General features: G+C 35.7%; 1 protein-coding gene and 1 pseudogene across 1 annotated transcript; one reads left to right on the top strand and one right to left on the bottom strand.

Annotated features, from left to right (window-relative positions):
• Nucleotides 1–11,672: 11,672 nt before the first annotated feature.
• Nucleotides 11,673–18,778, bottom strand: LOC148852263 (cyclic dof factor 2 pseudogene; annotated as a pseudogene).
• A 1,903-nt stretch (nucleotides 18,779–20,681) lies between these two features.
• Nucleotides 20,682–21,686, top strand: LOC148852262 (wall-associated receptor kinase 2-like). The gene has a single exon (XM_088945769.1). It carries the CDS (start codon nucleotides 20,715–20,717, stop codon nucleotides 21,684–21,686), a length of 972 nt encoding a protein of 323 aa, XP_088801895.1. The 5' UTR covers nucleotides 20,682–20,714.
• Nucleotides 21,687–23,525: the final 1,839 nt, after the last annotated feature.

The following is a 23,525-nucleotide window of genomic DNA, read 5'->3' as shown; positions in this document are numbered from 1 at the left end:
AATTTGGCTTATTTCGAATCTACTGTGAGCCCCACCTATTGGGACCGGGAGAGGGGTGTCTAATCTCTTCCCTCTCCTATCTGAGTCTTACTCGGTTTGGTTAGCCGATGCCTCGGGCTTTGAAGTCACTAATAAATTAAAAGTGCTTTCCAATGTAAATCCTAGAGGTTGCATCACCTTTTTTTCATTTACTTGATTGGTGGTGATTCCGTCTCCAGCCCAAGTCACAAGTGAGTCCATTTTCTGACGCTTACAATCATCAATGAAGAGAATGAAGTACCTGATTTGTTCGAAGGATGTCATTATCATTAGTCCACAGACATTTGTATGTACAAGCTACAGGATTGCCTTGGCTCTCCATGCACTACTTGATGGAAATAATTTTCAATTTTGCTTACCAAGCAAGCATCATTCACATATGTCGTTCATCAATTGAATGGATAGAAGATTCCCCATCATGTTTTTTTGATGAAGTACTTTTAGCAATCACCAAATTTTTATTTTTGTTGTTGTATATCTTGCATGAATCGCCTTTGAAGAGCAAAGACTATCCTCTTTCCACCATTTGCCTAACACTTAATAGATTTGTCTTCAATTTTGGGACTAACAACACACATTTTGTATGAATTGTATCCCATTCCTTGTCTTAACAATGATAGGTCCTTTACCTTTGACCTCCAATAATTCCCCATTGCTAGGCGTGACTTGTGACTTAACTGACTTTCCTATATCTTTAAAGATCTTCTCATTACCTGTCATGTGATTACTGTAGCCGCTATCCAAATACCAAGTATCATCATTCACTTTTGAAGCAGCATGACAAGCATAGAATAGATAATTATTTTTATCGTTCTCTTCAGAGTAATTAACTTGTTGTCTTTCCTTAAGACAACAATCCTTTTCTACATACCAAATTTCTTTACAATTTTGACATTATGGTTTTCTCTGAAACCAATAATCTTTCTCAAGATGACTAGTTTTCTTGCAAATATGGCATGGCAAATATTTTCCTTTTTTTTATCTATCCTAATATCTCCTCCATTTTTCTCGTTTCTACAACTTTCATCTTTTTCGGAATTTTCTCTAAATTTTCTTTCACCTCTTTTGGATTTCTGAGACCTTATATTGAGCTTGGATTGATAGGTGTTCTCTATAGAGCTTTCATTACGCCTACTTACTCTTTTTTCATAAGCTTCTAAAGAGCCTACCAATTTTGTCACTAAGAGAGTGGTGATATCTTTTGTCACCTCAATAGTGGTTATTATTGGATTATATTTTTCTACACACTAATTGATTGACAATTTCTCTTAATCTAGAATAATAATTTTTAATGGTCTAAGAATCCTTCATTTTCATATTCTCCAAATCCCTTTTAAGAGTTTGAAATTTAACAATAGGTATCTTGGCATTGCCTTGAAACTCCTCTTAAGGTATCCCATGCACCTTTGGCACTTGTAGCACCACAGATTCTTGAAAAAATTGGTTACATTACAAGAAATTTCCCATAAGCTGGGGCTTGTATTCGACGGTCAAATTTTAAGAGGCCATATAACGTAACCAAATGATGAGTCCCGGCAGTTATTATTTTGAAAAAAAAAAAAGAAAATAATAACCAATTGACCAGTGAAACAGGGGTCCCGCCAAAACAGCTATGTCGTGCCAAAGGAGGGATTCGTTAAACATAACGACGAATATCTCTCACTTTAAATCATCCTTTCCTTGAATCTCGATGCCATATCTTTGTTCCTCCATTTAACTTATCATTTGAGAACTGTGAGAATCCATGCATAGAATTCGATTTCAAGAGAACTGCGGATGTGAGAGTGGAGATTTCAAGATAACTGTGGATCGGTTGTGAATATATGCTCAGAGAGAAGGATTTGAAGCCACGAATTTGTGAATAAAGATTTGAAGATTTGAAACTAGAGGGTTTGAGTTGAAGCCAGAAGATTTGTTCCTGGTACTCCATTCCTGCTTGTGCGAATGATATTCATCTTCTCTCCTTTCTGATTTTATATTTTTTTCTTATGAGACATCTTTATTTATATATCTTCACCTCTCTTTCCCCTCATATGCAGGGATTTCATCCATCGGCCTCTATTTGGTACCCCAATCTTTTGTGAAGCCCTAAATAGAAGAGACATATTGGATTGTTGAAGCATAAACACGGCAGTAGGTCAAGCCAAATTCAAATGTAGGTATGTCAAAGCATAAAGAAATCATTTGAGGAATAAAGAATATATATCTGTCTTCATGTTCAAATTTTTGGAGATGGAGAATTTAGGTTTCTTAAAGAGTTTTTTATTTAACATTTTATTGGGGTTTCTTCTTTACTAGTTATGTACTATTTTCTAGACTCATAGATTTCCCTTACTATCATCATCTTGTAAGAAAAGCCCTATTTGGTGGGGAAACTATAGGTGAAAACACAATAAAAATTGAAAGTGGCAATAATTTTTCTCTACTTCACTACAAAAAACTAGATAATTCTCTACTTCACTAGTGGGTACTGTCACTACTATCAACTCATAGGAATTTCATTTTCTGTAGAAAGTAGCCAAGGATTCATTAGGATTCAATTTATAGTGTTTTTGATCCCCACTCAAGTTGCACCCCTAATTTTATTTTTCTGATTGGTAAAAAATCTCAATTACAACTGATTGACTATATCTATCAACCTTCAGCCTCAATAAGATTTATAAAGTGCTTTTGATCCCCACTCAAGTTGCACCCCTAATTTTATTTTTCTGATTGGTAAAAAATCTCAATTACAACTAATTGACTATATCTATCAACCTTCAGCCTCAATAAGCAGGGCAATAGAGTTTTGTAGAGAGTCAGTCCAGATGAGGCAATCAGAGTAATAAGCACCTCACCCAAAAATAGAGCACACAACCTAACTTTCTCATCCTGACCCAATACAAGGTTTAAAAAATAGAAAAAAAAAAACCAATCATAAACCAACAAGACCATTGACCTACACAAATAGACGGAATACCAAAGTATTCTTTAAGCATGTAGCAACATTGCCATGCTTGGAAACTCATTGATGGTATTTTAATCATAGAAGTTTTCTTCATTGATACCCTTATTAGCAATGAAGTTGGTACACTTGTTGCCTTGTTTTAATGTTTAAGAAAAGGAAAGGCTCATGCTAACATTTGTTTTCTTTATTTTTTGAAAGATACATTGCTAGATGCCTACTTGCCAAGGGTGTGGGTATTTTATCAATGAATATATCAAACAAACATTGGTTATCATTCTAAACCACTATTTCCAAAATGTTGTGAGATAAGAAAATCTGAAGGCCATCAAAGCATTAAATTTAGTACAAATAGAGGTTCCCTCACTATAAAAATTATGGAAAGTAAGCTTCTTATAAAGTAAAATAGTCACATGATTTTTGCACATTAATGCTTTGGTTGCACCCTAACCACAAGAATTGTTATTCTTTCAAATGATATGTATGCTGAATGGTATATAAAACTAGTGATATATCAAAAACTTAGATCTTTATTTTATAAAATTCTTATCATCTTGGCATTGCCTAGGAGCCCACCTGGGCAACTAGGTACCCCACTGTCACCTAGAATCACCTGATGTGTTGACAAGTATGATTAGCAGTTTACTTTAAAACAATTGAGCACATCAAGAGGGGGTTCATCTCTACAACCCTAGTTGTAGTGATCAAATCAAAAAGACCAGATGATTTGGTCTTTTGAATTTAAAACTATAGGAATTGTGTGTATATTTTATGGTCAGTCACAATAAAATGCTTCAACCAAGGCTGCAGAAAATGCATTTGGACCTGCTGGTTATTTATTAGTAGCAGACCATACTTACATGCTTGCTTGATGGATGTGCATTCAATTGCAGATCCAGCACTTGATCCCACTTATAGATAATCAGTAAATTAGGAGTAGTGGGCTAGGTGAGGTTTGTAAATGGATTGCATTTAACAATATCTGAGTCCAATCTGAATATTGAAAAATGACATCTGAATCCAATCCGAATTCTGATCAGATTTGAAGATCCTGGGTTCGAATTTGAATCCTAATGGACTTGGATCAGATTCAAATTTAATCTAACACTGCTTTAATTTTTAAAATATAGAAAAAATTTAAAAAGTTGATGACTTTTTAATAAATTCATATAAATAAGACATACTAAATATATTATATATATTTTCATATATAATATAATATACAATTATATATTTTATAATTTCAAATATGACTATCTAAATTTATATATTAAAATCAATGAATATTATAATATAATCGAATTTGGATTTTAACTGGATTGGATGGAGTTAAATCCACATCCAGTAATGCAGATTGCAAAATCCAAATCCTATCCGATTATGTAAACACATAATCCTAATCCAAGATAATTGGATTGGATGTCAGAACAGACATCAGACATCAGAGGCCATTGACAACCCTAGGCTAGGTGAGGTATATTTTATTTTTCTGTACCACCATGCCTAGCAGATCCAAATTTTGCCAATTGATCAGCTATAGAATTTAGTTCCCTAGGAACCCAATTAAGGTTGACATGCAAGGAACCCAATATGTCTCTGGCCTCTGTCAGATAGTGGACTAACCTCCAAGGACCTCCATCCTATTCTCCAAACCATTTTATTGTGTTTGCAGAGTTTTGTCTTTTGCAATTCAGAGACTTGTGAGGATAGCTAGAATTTCAGCCTTTGTTGAGTGAGATGTCCTTATCAAACTAGGGGTGTAAACGGATCGAATTCGAATCGGATCAGGCAATATCCGAATTTGAATCCGATTAGAAAATCTGATATCCGAATTCGATTTGATATCTGATGGACATTGAAAATTAATATCCGAATTTGAATCTGATTAAATATTTGAATATTCGATTCGATTCGAATTTGATTAATTAATTATTTTAGATAATCAATAAATATATAAATTATTTATATAACTTAATTATTATATATATTATATAAAATATTTTATATAAGAATTAAATAATCGATCGAATTCGGATATTTATTGAATCGAATCAGGTCATATCCGAATTCGAATCCGATTAACTATTCTGTAAGAATAGGATATCCAAATTCCACCGATTAAATATTCGAATTATCCGAATTCGATTCGATTATGTCAAATATCGAATTCGAAATCGGATTTTTGAATACTGTTGACACCCCTATATCGGATCACTAAAACCCCACCAAATTTTGACATCCCTCTTCTTGAACAGACCACCAACCCCTGCTGAAACGGGGTTACCAATGCCACTACCATCAAAATTTACATTCAACTCCAACACTTCTGGTATAGGACAGCTTCTGGTAATAATACTTAATGGTCTAGGAGATGAACGCAGGATCTCTAACAAGTTCATTTGAAGATCACCCATCAAGATGCCTTTGAACTCAGAGGTTGCTTAACTGAGACTTTATTATCCCTCACTCCCTCCTTAAAGTCTTACTCACTGGTTGTTTTGAACTGAAAGACTTTATTGTTCCTATTTATTATCCGTCACTCCCTCCTTAAAAACTTTATTATTCATATTCTGCCTTTGAACTCAAAGGTTGTTTTGATTTAAGTCAAACTGATTTTAATTTTATTCCAGATTAAAGTCTTTCTAAATTTGAATAATTTTATTCCAGATAATCATGCCCAGCTGTGGCAAATTTGAATGAGTACCCTCCATGTTTTAATTTTCTAAATCCTTAACTAGATTTCTGGTCCTTGAGGTAATTTGGGGTCAGTGGTTTGAGTAGATTTTTAAGAAGGCACCAATCTGGTCCTTATCAAAATAAGAAAATGGCACCAATCCGGTGCTTATCAAAATGGGTAATCTGGTCCTTCACGTAATGGGTAACTTCCAGGAAGGCATGCTTGGCCGCCCTAGCTTCCACTTCAGCCCCTGCCCCATCTAACACCCATACAGTGTTGAATTATTCTTAGGACTGCATTCTGGAAACTCGGGGCCCCACAGGGCATGCCCCACAGCACATTCCAACCGTGTATTGAAAACATCAATCTTTCAACGACAAGTAGAAGAGATGTTCCCAATGCACACTGAGATGAGCCTGTGGGGCGCTGATGTGATTTCTGTGGTGTATTTGAGTATATCTTACTTTTTAACGAGAATTTGCAAGAGAAATCTTCTTCTGTGTTCCTTAAACATTTTTTTTCTTCCCTTCAAGATGGGTGAAGATCCCATTATGAAAATAAGAACTTGGGTCAGTTTATCATCTTTGAGTTTGCTTGTATCTACATAATCCCAGGGCAACATCAGTCTATCCCCCTTTGTGAGTTTGGTAAAATAGAGAGTATTTCTGGTTAGCATTAATTTAGTATTTTAGTTGAGTAGAACAGATGATTTCATGTTAGCATTAATCCCATGGCACCAATCTTGATTTGTTGCATGCTAGTTGAGTAGAACAGAGGTTTCACTATCACTTGACTTGAACTACTTTGATGAATTGGTCTACTACTGTCATCAATTTGAGACTGTAGCATGATAGGTTTTGGTTTGTTGCTTTACCTAGGTAGCTTTGCATTGTTAGCATTTAGAACTCGTTGGCAACAAGAATGAGGTTTTAACTCAAGTCGGACAGGTTGTAATAGGATATCTGATATGAACTGCCTTATTGTCTTCTACAACCAAATAATAAAACAGAATAATAAAGGTTTGTGTCAAAAAAACCAGGTTGTGACCTTTTGAAGTTATGTTGCAATGAGCTAAGTACTTGATTGGGGGTTGTAAAGGAGAGTCTAGAATGGGGATTACCTATGCTATAAGTAAATTTGTAATTTCCTCGATTTTGTCTTGCATCTTGTGTATTATCTAGCATGTCACTCATGAATTGGGCCATTGGGAGATTTTAAATTTTTTAATACAATCACTTCTGTTGCTTTTCAACAACAACAACAATTCATATGCAGACTTCAAATTGAGTACCATGTCTGTGTTGTAAACTGCTTACAGCACCAGTGAGTGATTTTTACAAGTTGGAGTGTCTAGAAAAAGCTGAAGAGCAGACCAAAAAGGACATGGGTTGAAGTAGAGAAATGATTTAATGGACCACAACTTAACAGTAAATATAGCACTGAACATAGTAGAATGACAGAACAGATCCAATGTAGTTGACCCCATATAATTGGGACAAAACTTAGTTGATTTGAGTACATGTCAGAGGTATAAAGGCATCCTCTCTAGGAGGAGGGGATGAGACAAAGGTCAAAAGTTTTGGGAAGGATTCAATCATCAAGGTGGTTGGAGATCAGGGTTACCTACAGAACTACCACCAAAATTTAGCTTTATTCTGTTGAGGAGGAGATCAGCTTACATGAATAGTGGGAATGAGGAAGAGGAGCCTGCTACTGTACTCCAATCTCAGTCATCTACTATAAAAGCCTTGAACAGATCCAATGTTTTCAGCCAATTTAAGAAATCGGTGGTTATGTTTTTCTACGAATTCATCCTTTGATTTTCCTTTTCCTTGGAAGATCCTAGTGTTCCTCTCTTCCCAGACTGCTGAAACAATAGCTGATCTCGTTGCTCTCCACCCTGCCCCTTTTATTTGGTTATCAGAAGCTCAAGTTGAGTAGCTATTGTTTGATAGTGTTTGTTTATGTTTCTCTACTTCGTTTTATCAAGTTCTATTCCCCTGGATTTTGGTTTTTGGTAAGTTTAGATTTGTGGGTAGTGAGGTTCAGATTTGCATACTGTACTGGTGTTGGATCAGGGTTAGAAATAATTACATATTTAGATTTTTTTTTGTTGAAGATCGTTTGGTGCCGTTCATTATTAGAAAGAAAAAATAGCATCAGATCAAATTAGTTTCTCCATACAAAATTACCAAAAGATTTTAATCTGATCGGCCCACTTCTTTTCTTTCTTTCTTTTTTTCTTTTCTTTTGAATCACCACATTATTAAGAATTAAATAAAGAATTCGGTTCTTATGCTGATATATTTCTTGAGGCAAAAATAATTATTGAGATGCTTTTCATACTTCATCAACAATGCTGTTAAGATATCATCAGCATTTCAAAATTAAATTAGGATGAATCAAGGGTTTGACGGGGGTAGATCAAGAAGGCTGAACAAAAAAATGATAATTGTATTTGGGTTAGAATCTCAAATTTGATGGGGTTTTAAATGACAGGTGATTCTTTTAAATCAAATAAAGATGCTGTTGTATTAATCATGCCACATTTTTTCTTTACTTTGTGATACTCTTATTCTTAGCTTCAAAAGAATGGAGGATTGTTAAAATGAAATGCTCTTAATTTCTTAGCTTCTCTGCTGAGTCAAGATATATGGAAGATGGCTACTTATTGAAAAGCTCTATACATATTGATGTATAAAATATAAACTGTCAGAAACTCTTGTAGTTACCGGGATTTCATTCAACTTTATTTCATGTACTGGAAGAAGAGGGGAAGAAGAATTCATCTCCCATTCCTTCTCGCCAATTCAATTGTATATATTAAGTCTTACTACTTTAGATGGAAAATGATGGTCTACATTTTTTGTTTTTTTGTTTTTTTTTTTTTTTGAAATTTGAAGGCACCAGAATGCTACTTTGATTTAAGGTCTACATCTACATCCATGCCTAGGAGATTTCAGAATAGGTTGATCTTCTACCTATGAAGGTATAATTGGTAGGGCTCAATGGCTGACTTTGGGTCCCCAAGACCTTCCTTTCCAGCTTTCTATCCAGAAATTGTGGGTGCCATCAGTAGCTAATCAGTGTAACCAATACTCAAAGCTGGCTACACAATACAGGCTCACTAAAACACTTTATTTTCTTGCGGATGACGATTTGCCCACAATGAAAGTGATCTGGTTTTGATCCACAAGCTTACAGGGATATTCCCAGCTTCTCCACTGTCTTCTCCTGTTCAGCAGATACTTTGAATGATTGGTGACCCTATTGACCAAATTTTAACCCTAGTGACAGAAGAAAGACTAGTAGATTTCTACTATGATCTTCACATTCAATGCATGTGTTGGTAGGGTACAGTGCCATTTGTCTTTTTTAATGTGTTGTCCAAAATGCCAATCTTGTTCCAAGTAAATTGAGGTATGGGTTTGGGAACTTAGGCCTCATGGCTGAGAATGTGGCACAAAGGGCCCAAAATATTGAATCTCCATGATCTTCTAGGCGAGTCCACATCACGTTGCGGCTCACCATAATGGAACAGAGATGGGCTGATTGTCAGAGGCCATAACCTAAACAAGTAACCATTTAAGATGGTTTATTTTGATGTTTTCTTTACAATGTACCTACAACAGTCATTCTTCTACTACTTGTGGAAATTTACCAAAGAAGATATTGGTGGAAATGGCATGCTGTGGTTGTGTGTGATTGATGAATAATTTTACCATTTCTATAAGTGGGCACATGAGAAGTCTAAGTTTTCGATTCGGATGCCTTTCATTGCTTGGTTGAGATATATTGTAGCTTCACAGGCTTAAGCAGTGGCTTTCTGAAAACATCACCATGATGGGTGTAGAAGTGTCAATTTCTATAAAAGATAGGCACAGGCTTAAGCAGTGGCTTTCTGTGCATATGTGGCCTGCTTGTATGCCATTGTTCAACATTTTAGGATCTAGAAAGAAATAAAAGGAAATATCTATCTACAGATTTTAAATATTAATTTAAATTTGTTGGAGTTTACAATTGCATTTATTCACATCAGCTTATTTTTCTTATAGTCCTGAATCCATTTTCATATATATTCAATCATAATTGCACTATCATCAAACTCAACCCAGATATAAATTAACTTGGGTTCGATTTCCTACACTTTTTTCTCTTTTTTTTTTTTTTTTCAATTCAACTACCTATTCTTAGGAGAATGTAAAAGGCACTTATTTATTGTGTTCTATGCATGTTATATTATCATATACCATTCAAACTTGTGTTATGACTTGCGTGTTTGTAATCTATGTACAGGTAGGGGAGTTTTAGGATTATCAATTCCTGGTTGCCCTGAAGCGTTCCAATTATTCTGGCAAGATGAACAATCCGAGGAAGAAGGTTGTAGAAGCCAAAGATCAGAGGAAGAAGGCAGTAGCAGTCAAAGATCGAAGGAACAATAAATTGTCATAGATTAATAAACTGTATTTGAACAATTTGTTTTCGATGTTATAATGATTAATCTTTATATTAATAGATTGAGTTTTACATTTTAACTTTTATTTAAGTTGTTTAAGTTTCCATATATCAATTTGCAAGAGTGTATTAAGTATGTATTATAGTGGTGGACCAATAAAGTGCAGATATAAAAAGATGTTGAAAATAACATATAAAAAAAAAAATTAATAGTGACCAAAGCCGGCGGTCACCTAATCGCCTGGCGTAGCTATACATAAGGCCTAAATGGCGACTTAAGTATGATCTAAGCCAGCAGTTCAGCTCATCACTAAAACGAGCAGGACAATTTTTGCAAAATTTAGGTCAGCAGTCCCGACTGCCGCCCAAAGGAGCAGCCAGTTTTTGACAAAACTAAAGCCGGCGATTCAGACCGCCACCTAAAGAGTAGGGCTTTTTTACCAAAACCTACGCTGGCAGTCCATGGCGTCTACGTCGGTGGTCTAAACCATCGGCACATATGTAAATTGAAAATCATGCCAGTGGTTTGCTTTTACTTGTACCGACGGTTTGTAATGTCGGTATTTATATTATATTTTAATAATTATTTATTTTTGTACTTTACCTGCGGTTTAGGACTGTCGGTATAGTAAAGGATAAGCCAACTGTTCTGACAAAATGCCGGCAATACTTAATTTAATAGTTCAAATTGATGCCACTTAGGCCGACAGGTTTGTACAGATTTGCTGGTAGTCATGAGTTTCCCCGATGGTGGCTATACCGGCAAAGAAAGACTGCCGGTAGATCGCCGGCATTGGTCATTTCCGATGGTCATGTAGTTTTTGTTGGCGGTCCCAAACCGTCGGCAAAAACCTATATTTTTGTAGTGTTCTACCATTGTCAATTGTATGTGATAGAGAGAAAAATTATCCTTCTCTGTATTCTTTTGTAATTGTCTTACTTTGTATGACTACAATGGCAAAGAATTCTACGTGGGTTGCACCTCAAAATGCTTGAACGATACCAAAGTGATAATGAGCTTACCATGCAGTGGATTTGGATGCTGCCAGACCACGATACCCAAGGGTATCGCTGATTTTCAAATACAGATTCATAGCGTTTACAACTTCACATACACATGGAATGTTAGTAGATGCGGGATTGTTGTTCTGTCCGATCAAGATGACTTAGAGTGGCAAGTGTCACAACTTTGGAATATCAGAAACAACGTGAACGACCTTGTAACTTCTGGCATTCGACGTCCAATAGTACTGGATTGGGCAATTCGAAACAACAATAAGTCTTGCGAGGAAGCACGAGGAATGAACAATTCTGCCTGCGGGAGAAACACATACTGCTCCAATTCCACAAATGGCCCTGGATATCTTTGTCATTGTTTGCAAGGTTACGATGGGAATCCTTACCTCCCCGATGGATGCCAAGGTATGAACTCAATTTCTAATTATTCTCTTGCTTTTCACTTAAGGCTCAGTTTGGAAGGAGTATAAATACAAATATGTTGAGTGCAAAACCTTGTATTTTCTTCATATTTGCATTTATACTCCTTCCAAACTGAGCTTAATTGCGTTTCAATATTGTCATAGGAGAATTCCGCATCACTGGCTCTTGTAAACTCACTCTGTTTCCTTCTTCTGTATGATTCGATGCAGTGATGGAATATCCACTTGAGCGATCATCCCCATTTTCTGCTCCAGAGGAAACTGGAATCCTCTGCTCTTCTGGTCTATGAAACCCGTTCCTAGTGGTGCAATTCCGCATTGTCTTCTCTGCGAGGTTCAGAACCGAAGCCATGGATTCACATAGAGGCGCATCAGAGCCAAAGGTGAGAGCGGTGCCATTGGGTTTCAACGTTGGGTGGTGAACTCCATCTAGGGCATCAGCTCGACTGGTTTGCAGGGCTTCGGAGGTAGTAATATGCCGGTAGTGTGAGGCAGAGTTCTTGTTCTTGCGACGGCCAGCTCCTACAGGCACATTTCTCATGGTTCCACCGGCCGTCCAGTATCTCTGACAATTCTTACAGAAATGCCGAGGTTGGTTGACATTATAATTGTTATAGTAACAGAACTTGGTATCCATACTATTACAGCGAGGACATGGAAGTATCTTGTCAGGCTTCTTCAGGGTCTTCTCTTGTGGGATACTTGTCTCGCTCTGTTCTTCTTCAGTCTTGCTAGCTTTTGGTGTTGCAGTTTCTTTGTCAACCGAGGGAGTTTTGGGGTTTTCATTTATCACTAGGGAAGTATCATGATCTGTCACCTCTTTCACACTTGCAGGTGGTAAACCATTACCATCCTCCCCTTCAGTCTTGGCAGGTTTTCCTCCTGATTGATCCTGAAATTCAGGACCCAATATCTTCAGTAAGAAAAAAGAATCAACCGTGCAAAAAAAAACAGCTAAATTTCAAATAAAACGTGAACATGACAAGAATAATTCGGGTAGCAAAGGGAAAAACGCAGGAAATGTTGATAAAAACCCGCTTTGATGCACAACTTGGGGACGGGGAGTCGAGAGGGTTAAGATGGATGCTGGATTTGATGCATAATTCTTTGATATTTCGTATACAAGGGATGAAGACGAAAAACTTCTATCAAATTTAGTGGAAACACAATTGAGAACTTTTAAAAGATCACAAGTAGTGCATCTACTTTTCTACGGCTTGGTACCTGGTATCAGCTTTTCAGTAGCAATTACAGAGAAAACCAAAGGTTTGGTACAATAATTCCCAAACAGTACAAAGTTGAAGTTGGGGAATAAGAAAAGGAAAGGTTTGTGAAAATCACGCTCGGGAATTTATAGGATATGTTTATCTCTGTACCAGGAGGACAAAGAAAATTAAGTAAATTCAAATAATACATCGTTCACAGAAAATAAAAATGGAAAGAAAGTTTAGCTCGGAAGAAGGAAAGAGTTAGAAGTGGAAGGAAAATTGTCTAGTAGTTGTTAAAGGCAAAGATTTGTCTGTTCAGAGACTCACTGAAAAGGGTGGGAGACGTTTAGACAAAAGTTAAAAAAAAAAAACAAAACAAAAAATTGTCCGGAGATACTATCGAAAAAACAAACCGGACTTCTCCACAAGAAAAAAAAAAAAAAAAAAAAAAAAAAAAAACTCCAATTATATTAAAGCACAAATTGTCATAGGTCTATCTAGGAACTGGTTCAGCACAGAAATGGTTCTCCGAGACAAAACAGTAATTGAACTGACAGTTGGTAGAACTCAAAAAAGGAGCTTGCTCGGGGAGCGAAAATCAAGCAGACTGGAACTGTAATAGGGCATTAGCTTACCTGAAAATAAGAATACCTTAGGATTTTGAGCAGACCCTCTAACTCAAAGCAGGTAAATGTTAATTAAACAAGAAGATCCAAATGAAGACATCATCAAAACCAAATATTTCCTGTTAAACCTGTTTTAATTCTCAAAAGTAGACCTAAGTTATCTAAATTTTTAATGAAATACGAGTTGTTGATTGATTCATTTACTGATCAAAATAAGCCTTCATTTTTTTTTCACCCAAAAATTACTAGAAAATCGATTGTGTCAACAAGAAAAGGAATGCTAAAAGCGAGCAGTAGCGAGGGCTAAGTATTTCCAGAAACAAACAAAAGAAACGCAATGTTCAAATCAAACCTCAGTAACAAATCGAACCCAGAATCCCACCAAAGCCAGAATTTCAAAAACAGAGAAAACACAGCCAAGATAACAAACCACGAAATCATTATAGTGTATTAATAGTTTTTAAGGTTTCCTAGCCCAGCCCACACCCCCAAGCATAATAATGTTTGTTAAGGCTTGGGATAGGTAACGGATTGCCTATGTTAACTAAGCTATGATTATTTTACAAATTAAAATTTCTATGTAGTTTTAGTTTATTATAAAAAATATATAAAATTTCTGATCTATATATTTATATGATACTTGTTATCTAAATATATATGTATATAACTAAGGTTCAAAATATTGATACATATCAGGCTACATTGACTGATACGTATCGTATCGAGGTTGGGTCGATAAGTGGTTCAGAAGATAGATTGCCCTTAAACCAGCCCCTATGAACCATATTTGAAAAAAAAAAAACAAAAAAAAGAGTACCGATACAGTGTATACACACTATCGACATATCACCCTATATCAATATTTTGAACCTCATATATAACTTCCAGGTTGAGCTTAGGGGTTGCTTAGCTTGGACCTACCTAGTAGGGCCATTAATAGACTCCAAAAGTATGATACCTGATTTGACTCTAAATCTGAAAATCCTGGATTTGGATGTTAGAACTAGTATGTAATTAATAATTGGATCAAATGTGGAAGGTCCCCAAGACCTTCCTTTCCAGCTTTCTATCCAGAAATTGTGGGTGCCATCAGTAGCTAATCAGTGTAACCAATACTCAAAGTTGGGCTACACAATACAGGCTCACCAGAACACTTTATTTTCTTGCGGATGAAGATTTGCCCACAATGAAAGTGATCTGGTTTTGATCCACAAGCTTACAGGGATATTTCCAGCTTCTCCACTGTCTTCTCCTGTTCAGCAGATACTTTGAATGATTGGTGACCCTATTGACCAATTTTTAACCCTAGTGACAGAAGAAAGACTAGTAGATTTCTACTATGATCTTCAAAATCAATGCATGTGTTGGAAGGGTACAGTGCCATTTGTCTTTTTTAATGTGTTGTCCAAAATGCCAATCTTGTTCCAAGTAAATTGAGTTATGGGTTTGGGAACTTAGGCCTCATGGCTGAGAATGTGGCACAAAGGGCCCAAAATATTGTCAGAGGCCATAACCTAAGCAAGTAACCATTTAAGATGGTTTATTTTGATGTTTTCTTTACAATGTACCTACAACAGTCATTCTTCTACTACTTGTGGAAATTTACCAAAGAAGATATTGGTGGAAATGGCATGCTGTGGTTGTGTGTGATTGATGAATAATTTTACCATTTCTATAAGTGGGCACATGAGAAGTCTAAGTTTTCGACTCGAATGCCTTTCATTGCTTGGTTGAGATATATTGTAGCTTCACAGGCTTAAGCAGTGGCTTTCTGAAAGCATCACCATGATGGGTGTAGAAGTATCAATTTTCTATAAAAGATAGGCACAGGATTAAGCAGTGGCTTTCTGTGCATATGTGGCCTGCTTGTATGCCATCGTTCAACATTTTAGGATATAGAAAGAAATAAAAGGAAATATCTACTTACAGATTTTAAATATTAATTTAAATTTGCAGGAGTTTACAATTGCATTTATTCACATCAGCTTATTTTTCTTATAGTCCTGAATCCATTTTCATATATCTTCAATCATAATTGCACTATCATCAAACTCAACCCAGATATAAATTAACTTGGGTTCGATTTCCTACACTTTTTTCTCTTTTTTTTTTTTTCAATTCAACTACCTATTCTTAGGAGAATGTATACACCTTTCATGGGGCACTTATTTATTGTGTTCTATGCATGTTATATTATCATATACCATTCAAACTTGTGTTATGACTTGCGTGTTTGTAATGTATGTACAGGTAGGGGAGTTTTAGGATTATCAATTCCTGGTTGCCCTGAAGCGTTCCAATTATTCTGGCAAGATGAACAATCCGAGGAAGAAGGTTGTAGAAGCCAAAGATCAGAGGAAGAAGGCAGTAGCAGTCAAAGATCGAAGGAACAATAAATTGTCATAGATCAATAAACTGTATTTGAACAATTTGTTTTCGATGTTATAATGATTAATCTTTATATTAATAGATTGAGTTTTACATTTTAACTTTTATTTAAGTTGTTTAAGTTTCCATATATCAATTTGCAAGAGTGTATTAAGTATGTATTATAGTGGTGGACCAATAAAGTGCAGATATAAAAAGATGTTGAAAATAACATATAAAAAAAAAAATTAATAGTGACCAAAGCCGGCGGTCACCTAATCGCCTGGCGTAGCTATACATAAGGCCTAAATGGCGACTTAAGTATGATCTAAGCCAGCAGTTCAGCTCATCACTAAAACGAGCAGGTCAATTTTTGCAAAATTTAGGTCAGCAGTCCCGACTGCCGCCCAAAGGAGCAGCCAGTTTTTGACAAAACTAAAGCCGGCGATTCAGACCGCCACCTAAAGAGTAGGGCTTTTTTACCAAAACCTACGCTGGCAGTCCATGGCGTCTACGTCGGTGGTCTAAACCATCAGCACATATGTAAATTGAAAATCATGCCAGTGGTTTGCAATTACTTGTACCGACGGTTTGTAATGTCGGTATTTATATTATATTTTAATAATTATTTATTTTTGTACTTTACCTGCGGTTTAGGACTGTCGGTATAGTAAAGGATAAGCCAACTGTTCTGACAAAATGCCGGCAATACTTAATTTAATAGTTCAAATTGATGCCACTTAGGCCGACAGGTTTGTACAGATTTGCTGGTAGTCATGAGTTTCCCCGATGGTGGCTACACCCGCAAAGATAGTCATAATTTTCTCAAGAAAAAATGGGGATTGGAATTTGGCTTTTAGCTAGAATGGTGGCCATTATAAGGTTTGGGATAATAGGGAATTTTAGCTAAAAAGGTAATAACACCCAAAAATAATCAAATGGGCTTTGATATCACTATTGTTAGGACTTGGGACTTAGGATGTGAGAGGGAATAAACTAGGTAAGATAGAGTGGTAGCAAATGGTAAAAGCTCAAGATGTTGGGAAAATGGGAATTTGTATTGGCTTGTCCTCAAATGTACAAACTTAGTCCTATTTACAGTGGAGAGAAATCGGTGGAGCAAAAGCCAACCGACATTCTAGATAATTTCTTTACATTTTCTAGAGGTGTAGAGATTTAATTTCTAAGGAGTGCGTTTAGGGTTGATGAACTCGAATTTGAATGTGGTTAGTTTTGGTTCGTTGGATTGAGCTCCTCTTATCATTCTTTTATCTTGTGTCCCTCCAATTTGGGTCTCGATTTTGACTATTGATCATTCGTTTCACCCAAAGCCTGCAACAACTTTGTTTCTTTCAGAAGCTATTCAAGGGCTTAGAAAGAGAGTGAGGTGATGCATATTTGTTGGATTCCTTGGATTTGGTGGGTTTTCCCATCTTGAGTGGTTAAGAAGCTCCACTTCATCAGCAGCATTGTTCTCCTTCTTCTTCACCAACTTTTAGCATCAGCAGCATTCTTCTAGTCTCCCATCTTGAGTCCTTTAGCAATTTCTCTCTCTTCCCCTTGCAATCGTTAGAGCAAGTTGAACAGGTTGAGTTTCGGGAGGTTGTGATTTGTCCAAAGGTGCAACTGGAGCGGGCCTAATTAGAGTCTGAACTAATCTAACCTACAAATTTACATGAACTAGGAATGGACTTTTGGTCCTCAGACTTGGACTGATCTTGGTCTCTGGCTGGGTTTAGTGTACAAACTGGGCTTGGGCCTCAAACCCAATTCTTAGAATTGGGCCACAAACCCAATTCGTATTTAGGGACAGACATTTCTCCCTCATTGGGGGAGCAGCGAAACATTGACGCTGCAATAATGTTAAATTTACACACATTAATTAAAGAAATATATATTTCTCAAACTCTCCACCGTATGAAAAGTAATCCAAAACTTGGTATTATGAATGCGATAATAAATGTAACAGATAGGACAACCAGCGACTCCTTTTTCTTTGTGGTTTCAATATATGCTTTGATCGTATTGCACAAGCTTTGTTTGGAGTTTGGACCCCTTTACACGCCTTTGTTTGGACTTTGGAGCTCATCCTATCCCTATGCCTACGGTTTGTGATTTGAATTTGTCCTTGTTTTTTGTGGTTTCAGCACATTTACACGCCTTTTGATGGTTCATCGTGATCTTCTCACCCTAGATGCTACTTTTTACTCTTTTTTTTTTTTTAAGACATAGAGAAGATTGAAAGAAAGGGAGTACCATTGACTTTACTCATGACTGATGAAAAAAATACCATCACAAAAAAAAAAAAAAAACCTACTGATTGACCAAGAAAAAGCAAATAATAAGTCAATAGCAGACTCTTAAAAGAATGTTAAAGAATAGTTCAAGAGGGCAAGGTAGATGAGGCAAGAGAGGTCAGCGGAATTTGGTTCTTAAGCTTTCTAGGTTTTGGGTTTTATTGGTTTGCCTTCTATGCGGCTACCTTTTTAGTATACTTGTTGAATGATTATGTGTTTTGTAAAAGGAAAATACTGGTCTGCTAAAACATTTTTAGTATATATAATGTAAAGTGAACTGTGGCCACCAACCCTCCCCCTTGAATTGGCATGTATCTCATTTTATAATTTTAGATAACCTCCATTTCAGGAGGTTGAGATTTCTCCAATATCATTAGAGGTGCAACTGGAGTGGGCTTAATCAGAGTCTGAATTGATCTAGCCTGCAATTTTACTTGGGCTAGGCATGGAATTTTAGTCCTTAGGCTGGGTTTGGGCCCAAAAATTTGGGTTTTCTTAACGTTTAGGCTGAGCTTGGTTATAGCACTTGGGGAACTCGAGCCCAGTTGAAATCAATTTGATTTTATTCGAAATTAAGGCTGGACCAAATATATATATATATATATATATATACATACATACATATACATATAGATACATTATTTGCATATATACATACATGCATACACTATCCAGGCCCAACCCAAATGCATTAATTTCTGTTGACTGCTTGGATTGATGGTCCATCGTCATCTCCTCTCCTTAGGTGTCACTTTCGCTCCTTTTAAAACATAGAAGAAGATTGAAAGGGAGTACCATTGACTTGACTTATGAATAAATACCATCACCTAGAAAAAAAACCCTAAGAGAAGTAATTAATCAATGGCAAACTCTTATAAAATGTTAAATAATAGTTTCAGCAATTCCTTATCCCATAAAAGGGGCTTGAACTCTATATTTTCCATTCACAAAATATTTAATTAACGCTCAAATCTCCCACTTTCTTAGAATTGTTTTTTCAAATCTGTCCTCTTCTCGACCACTAATGTGACGTGACAGTGGAAAAAAATGAAAAAACATTATAAATTCCATGCATTCAATGAAATATTAATTCCAGAGTGGACAATATTCTGAGGGATAGAGTCCTTAAAAAGAAAACAAAGGTTAGGACCCATTTTCTTTTAGGTTTGGGGATTTGCAGTTACATTTCACGTATTTCATTCCATGAAATTAATTGTTACGCGAATCCTGTCAATTTGTTATTTCATTATTGGGATGAAATAGTTTTTTTATGCTTTGAAAGATACCAACATTTGTATACAAGAGACTCCTGGGGCGGATTTTTTCAAATGAGGATATCTGGTGAAAAACCTATCTCCACAACCAAATTAATACCACACACGAAAGCCCAAGCTTCTACGGTTCGTTAAATATGTATGCAAACTTTTAGAGGCCATGATGTTTAGGTGATTTTTTTTTTTTTTACTTTTATTTTGGGCAACATTTTGAGATCCATGCATCTCAAGGTTCCAATGGAGCATTGTGTTGCTATTTTTACAAATAAAAAATTTTAAATTAATTTAAAATATATAAATTAAACATAAAGTAATATATATATTATATTCATAATATAATTATATATTATTTATTGATAAAATATATGTTTATAGACATTTATATATATATATATCGCAACCCAGAGGCAAAAATGGTTTGGCCTCCAAGCCGGTTTTAAAATATTGGTTCCATCAGCATTAAAGCTCCTTTCATTTTTGGGATTTGCTAGGAGGAAAATTGGTTAATAGAATTATAATTGCTATGAAAGGTTTTGCAAAGCTTAGGTTTCAACTTTCAAAGGATTGATCTCATAGACAGTGCTTTTGAAATAGTAGCCTGTACTCTCACATTTGCAGCTACTGCAAATGTATATGCATAGGGTATTTTTGTCTTCGAGTCTGCACTGCCAAACAATGAAAGAAAAACTAAACATAAAACCAACCTCACTCTACACCGGCGAAGTAGAATTTGGATTACCATTGAGAGTTATCGTCAACTTCACTTTGTAAGATAGGTGAATTCACGTGTTGATTGTTCTATGCGCGGATACATGCAAACAAGACTTAGTTTCGAAGGAGTACAAATGTAAATATGTAGATATATTTTGTATTATTTTTTATATATTTGTATTTATATTCTTTCTAAATTGATCTTAACAAAAAATGTTTTTTTCATAAAACGTAATAAGGTGATATTATATAATCAGAAAAACTTAATTTTGATGACCTACACGTACGCAAATATCTTTATATAAAGATCTGCGACTAAAAAATTAAATCGTGGAATCTTCAACAGATCTGCGACTAAAATCAGCTACTTCGGTGTAATGTTCCACTGATATTTGTCAAGGCAACGACAGTCACTGATATTTGTCTGCGTGTGCCTGGATTGAAAGCTTTATTTTTGGCTTCTGTGTAATATTCCACGCCGTAAGCTTAACGTTAGGGACTTGGGAAAAATATCTGTAGTTCATTGACTTGATTGACTTGGGATTAAACGGCTCAGCGTAGTAAGCTTTGATCAATCGTACTTGTATTTATAGTGGCATGGGTCACGATGATTCCATTTCCAGGTACAACAGCGTTCTGTTCCTTCCTTTTACCGAGGACGCATTTATCATCCGATCATGATTTGGCCCATGTTGCTTCATTTCATCCTACTACGGTTGCTGACGATGAACGCAGCAGCAGCAGGGTCGTCGACATTAATGTCTCTGACAAAGCCGGACTGTCCGGAGAAATGTGGAAACCTCAGCATCCCTTACCCGTTTGGCATCGGCGATGATCCAAAGTGTTTCTTGAACAAAGATTTTCATTTGATATGCAACACCACCGGTGAAACTCAATTGTTGTTCCACGACAATTTGCCCGTTTTGAACATATCGCTGCAAGGCCAACTGACGACCTCTATTCTTGGAGCTGCCAAATGTTACATGGACGCCGACAAAAATTGGCACGGGAAGGACGACTCTAAGGTTAACTTTTCAAATGCATATAGGGTCTCCGATACCAGAAACAGATTGACCATCGTCGGTTGCGACACATCTGGCACTTTGTATGACTACAATGGCAAAGAATTCTACGTGGGTTGCACCTCAAAATGCTTGAACGATACCAAAGTGATAATGGGCTTACCATGCAGTGGATTTGGATGCTGCCAGACCACGATACCCAAGGGTATCGCTGATTTTCAAATACAGATTCATAGCGTTTACAACTTCACATACACATGGAATGTTAGTAGATGCGGGATTGTTGTTCTGTCCGATCAAGATGACTTAGAGTGGCAAGTGTCACAACTTTGGAATATCAGAAACAACGTGAACGACCTTGTAACTTCTGGCATTCGACGTCCAATAGTACTGGATTGGGCAATTCGAAACAACAATAAGTCTTGCGAGGAAGCACGAGGAATGAACAATTCTGCCTGCGGGAGAAACACATACTGCTCCAATTCCACAAATGGCCCTGGATATCTTTGTCATTGTTTGCAAGGTTACGATGGGAATCCTTACCTCCCCGATGGATGCCAAGGTATGAACTCAATTTCTAATTATTCTCTTGCTTTTCACTTAAGGCTCAGTTTGGAAGGAGTATAAATACAAATATGTTGAGTGCAAAACCTTGTATTTTCTTTCATATTTGCATTTCTACTCCTTCCGCTTAAACAAAAACATGTGTAATCGGGTCTTATAATAGTGCCTTAAACAAAAACTCTTGATGTCGTCAATATCGTTGATCGGGCAAGTAGGATTTGTTTGGATTGCCAATTTTCTCATCATTCAACGGTTTCGGTACCGTTTGAAATTTCTGTTTCTTGATATCCTTTGGATATCGTAAGTGTTAACCATTTAAATTAATCAGCTGGTATTCATAAAACTTCTCAGAGTAGTATTGATTAATTGGTCAAAGTTGGGCCATGTTTGGGAGTGCTTATCATAAGAATAAGTGTTTAAATAAGCACTTATTTACTTTTTTTATTCATTTTGAAGGGATACACAATAGGGAGTAGTAGCCCATCCCCCATTGGCAGTTCACACTTGAATAAGTATTTCTGACTATTTTGCTATTCGTTTTCTTTCAAATTTTCAAAATATACATATAAGAAAGTATTTTTATTAAATTATTTTTATAAAAACACTTTTATGATAAGTACTTTTACATTAAAACACTTTTATGAAATCACTTTTTCAAAAGCACTTTTATAAAAGTATTTTTACATTAAGTAATTTTGTGAGATCACTTTAATAAAAATACTTTTGTAAAAGTACTTTTATAAAAACATTTTTATAAAAATTCTTTTATAAAAGTACTTTTATAAAATTCAACTAAGAATAATTTTATGGTATTTTCATCCATTGTAGTATTTTTATAAAAACACTTTTATGATAAGTACGTTTACATTAAAACACTTTTATGAAATCACTTTTTCAAAAGCATTTTTTATAAAAGTACTTTTACTTAGGTAATTTTGTGAAACCACTTTAATAAAAACACTTTTATAAAAGTACTTCTATAAAAATGTTTTTATAAAAATATTTTTATAAAAGTACTTTTATAAAGTTCAACTAAGGATCATTTTATAAGTGATATTCTAAAATTCAACATAGATAATTTTGGAAGAAAATAATTGAATAGATGCTTATTGTGCAAGCACTTATAAAAAAACTAGAAATTTTGGCTTAAAAAACTAACCCCTCATATTGAAAATAAATACTTATTTTGAGCTTATTTCCCATATACCAATAAGTACTTAATAATGTGGTCCAATCCCAAATAAGTATTTTTTTCAAATAAACACTTATTTTTAAACACTCCCAAACCTCTAAAACAGCAGAATTTAGTTTAAGAATTAGATCTTAATTTAATTTATATGCATGCATAGTATCGGGCGGGTCTAATCCAAACAAGACATGTGAGAAAGCAAACAGCAATTACGCGTGTGGGAATAACACCAACTGCTACATCTCCAAAGACAGCCCAGGATATATATGCCAATGTACCGAAGGTTTTTATGGGAATCCTTATCTTCCTGATGGATGCCAAGGTATGTCTTCACAAATTTTAATTTTTCCAGTTTTCTTCAAATTTTACAATTATTTAAGTAGGAAATAAAGGCAGGCATCTTATATTACTGCATAGACGACACCACCTATTGCTACTTTCCATAAATATGTGATCAATCCGCACTATTGATTAGAGGGTGCCCATCGAATCTCCACCTGCTTTGCTTTCATCCCTCCAGTTTATTTGGAAAATCCTTTTTCTGTGGTTTTGGGGCATGTGATACAGTGATAGGGCGTTTTATTCTAATTTTTATCTCAGTGCCAATTTTGTACGTTTAGTTGATATTTGTGCTCAGTTTAGAAGGTACACTAAATGACCGGATCTAATAGGTACAGTAAATGAGCAGTTAATAAATATTTTGACAACTTTCA

The sequence above is a fragment of the Nelumbo lutea genome, chromosome 5 (assembly GCF_056320005.1).
Source record: "Nelumbo lutea isolate HS-2025 chromosome 5, American lotus-T2T, whole genome shotgun sequence".
Classification (NCBI taxonomy): domain Eukaryota; kingdom Viridiplantae; phylum Streptophyta; class Magnoliopsida; order Proteales; family Nelumbonaceae; genus Nelumbo; species Nelumbo lutea.
The sequence above is the reverse complement of the archived record's forward strand: the minus strand, read 5'-3'. Positions and strand labels throughout refer to the sequence as shown.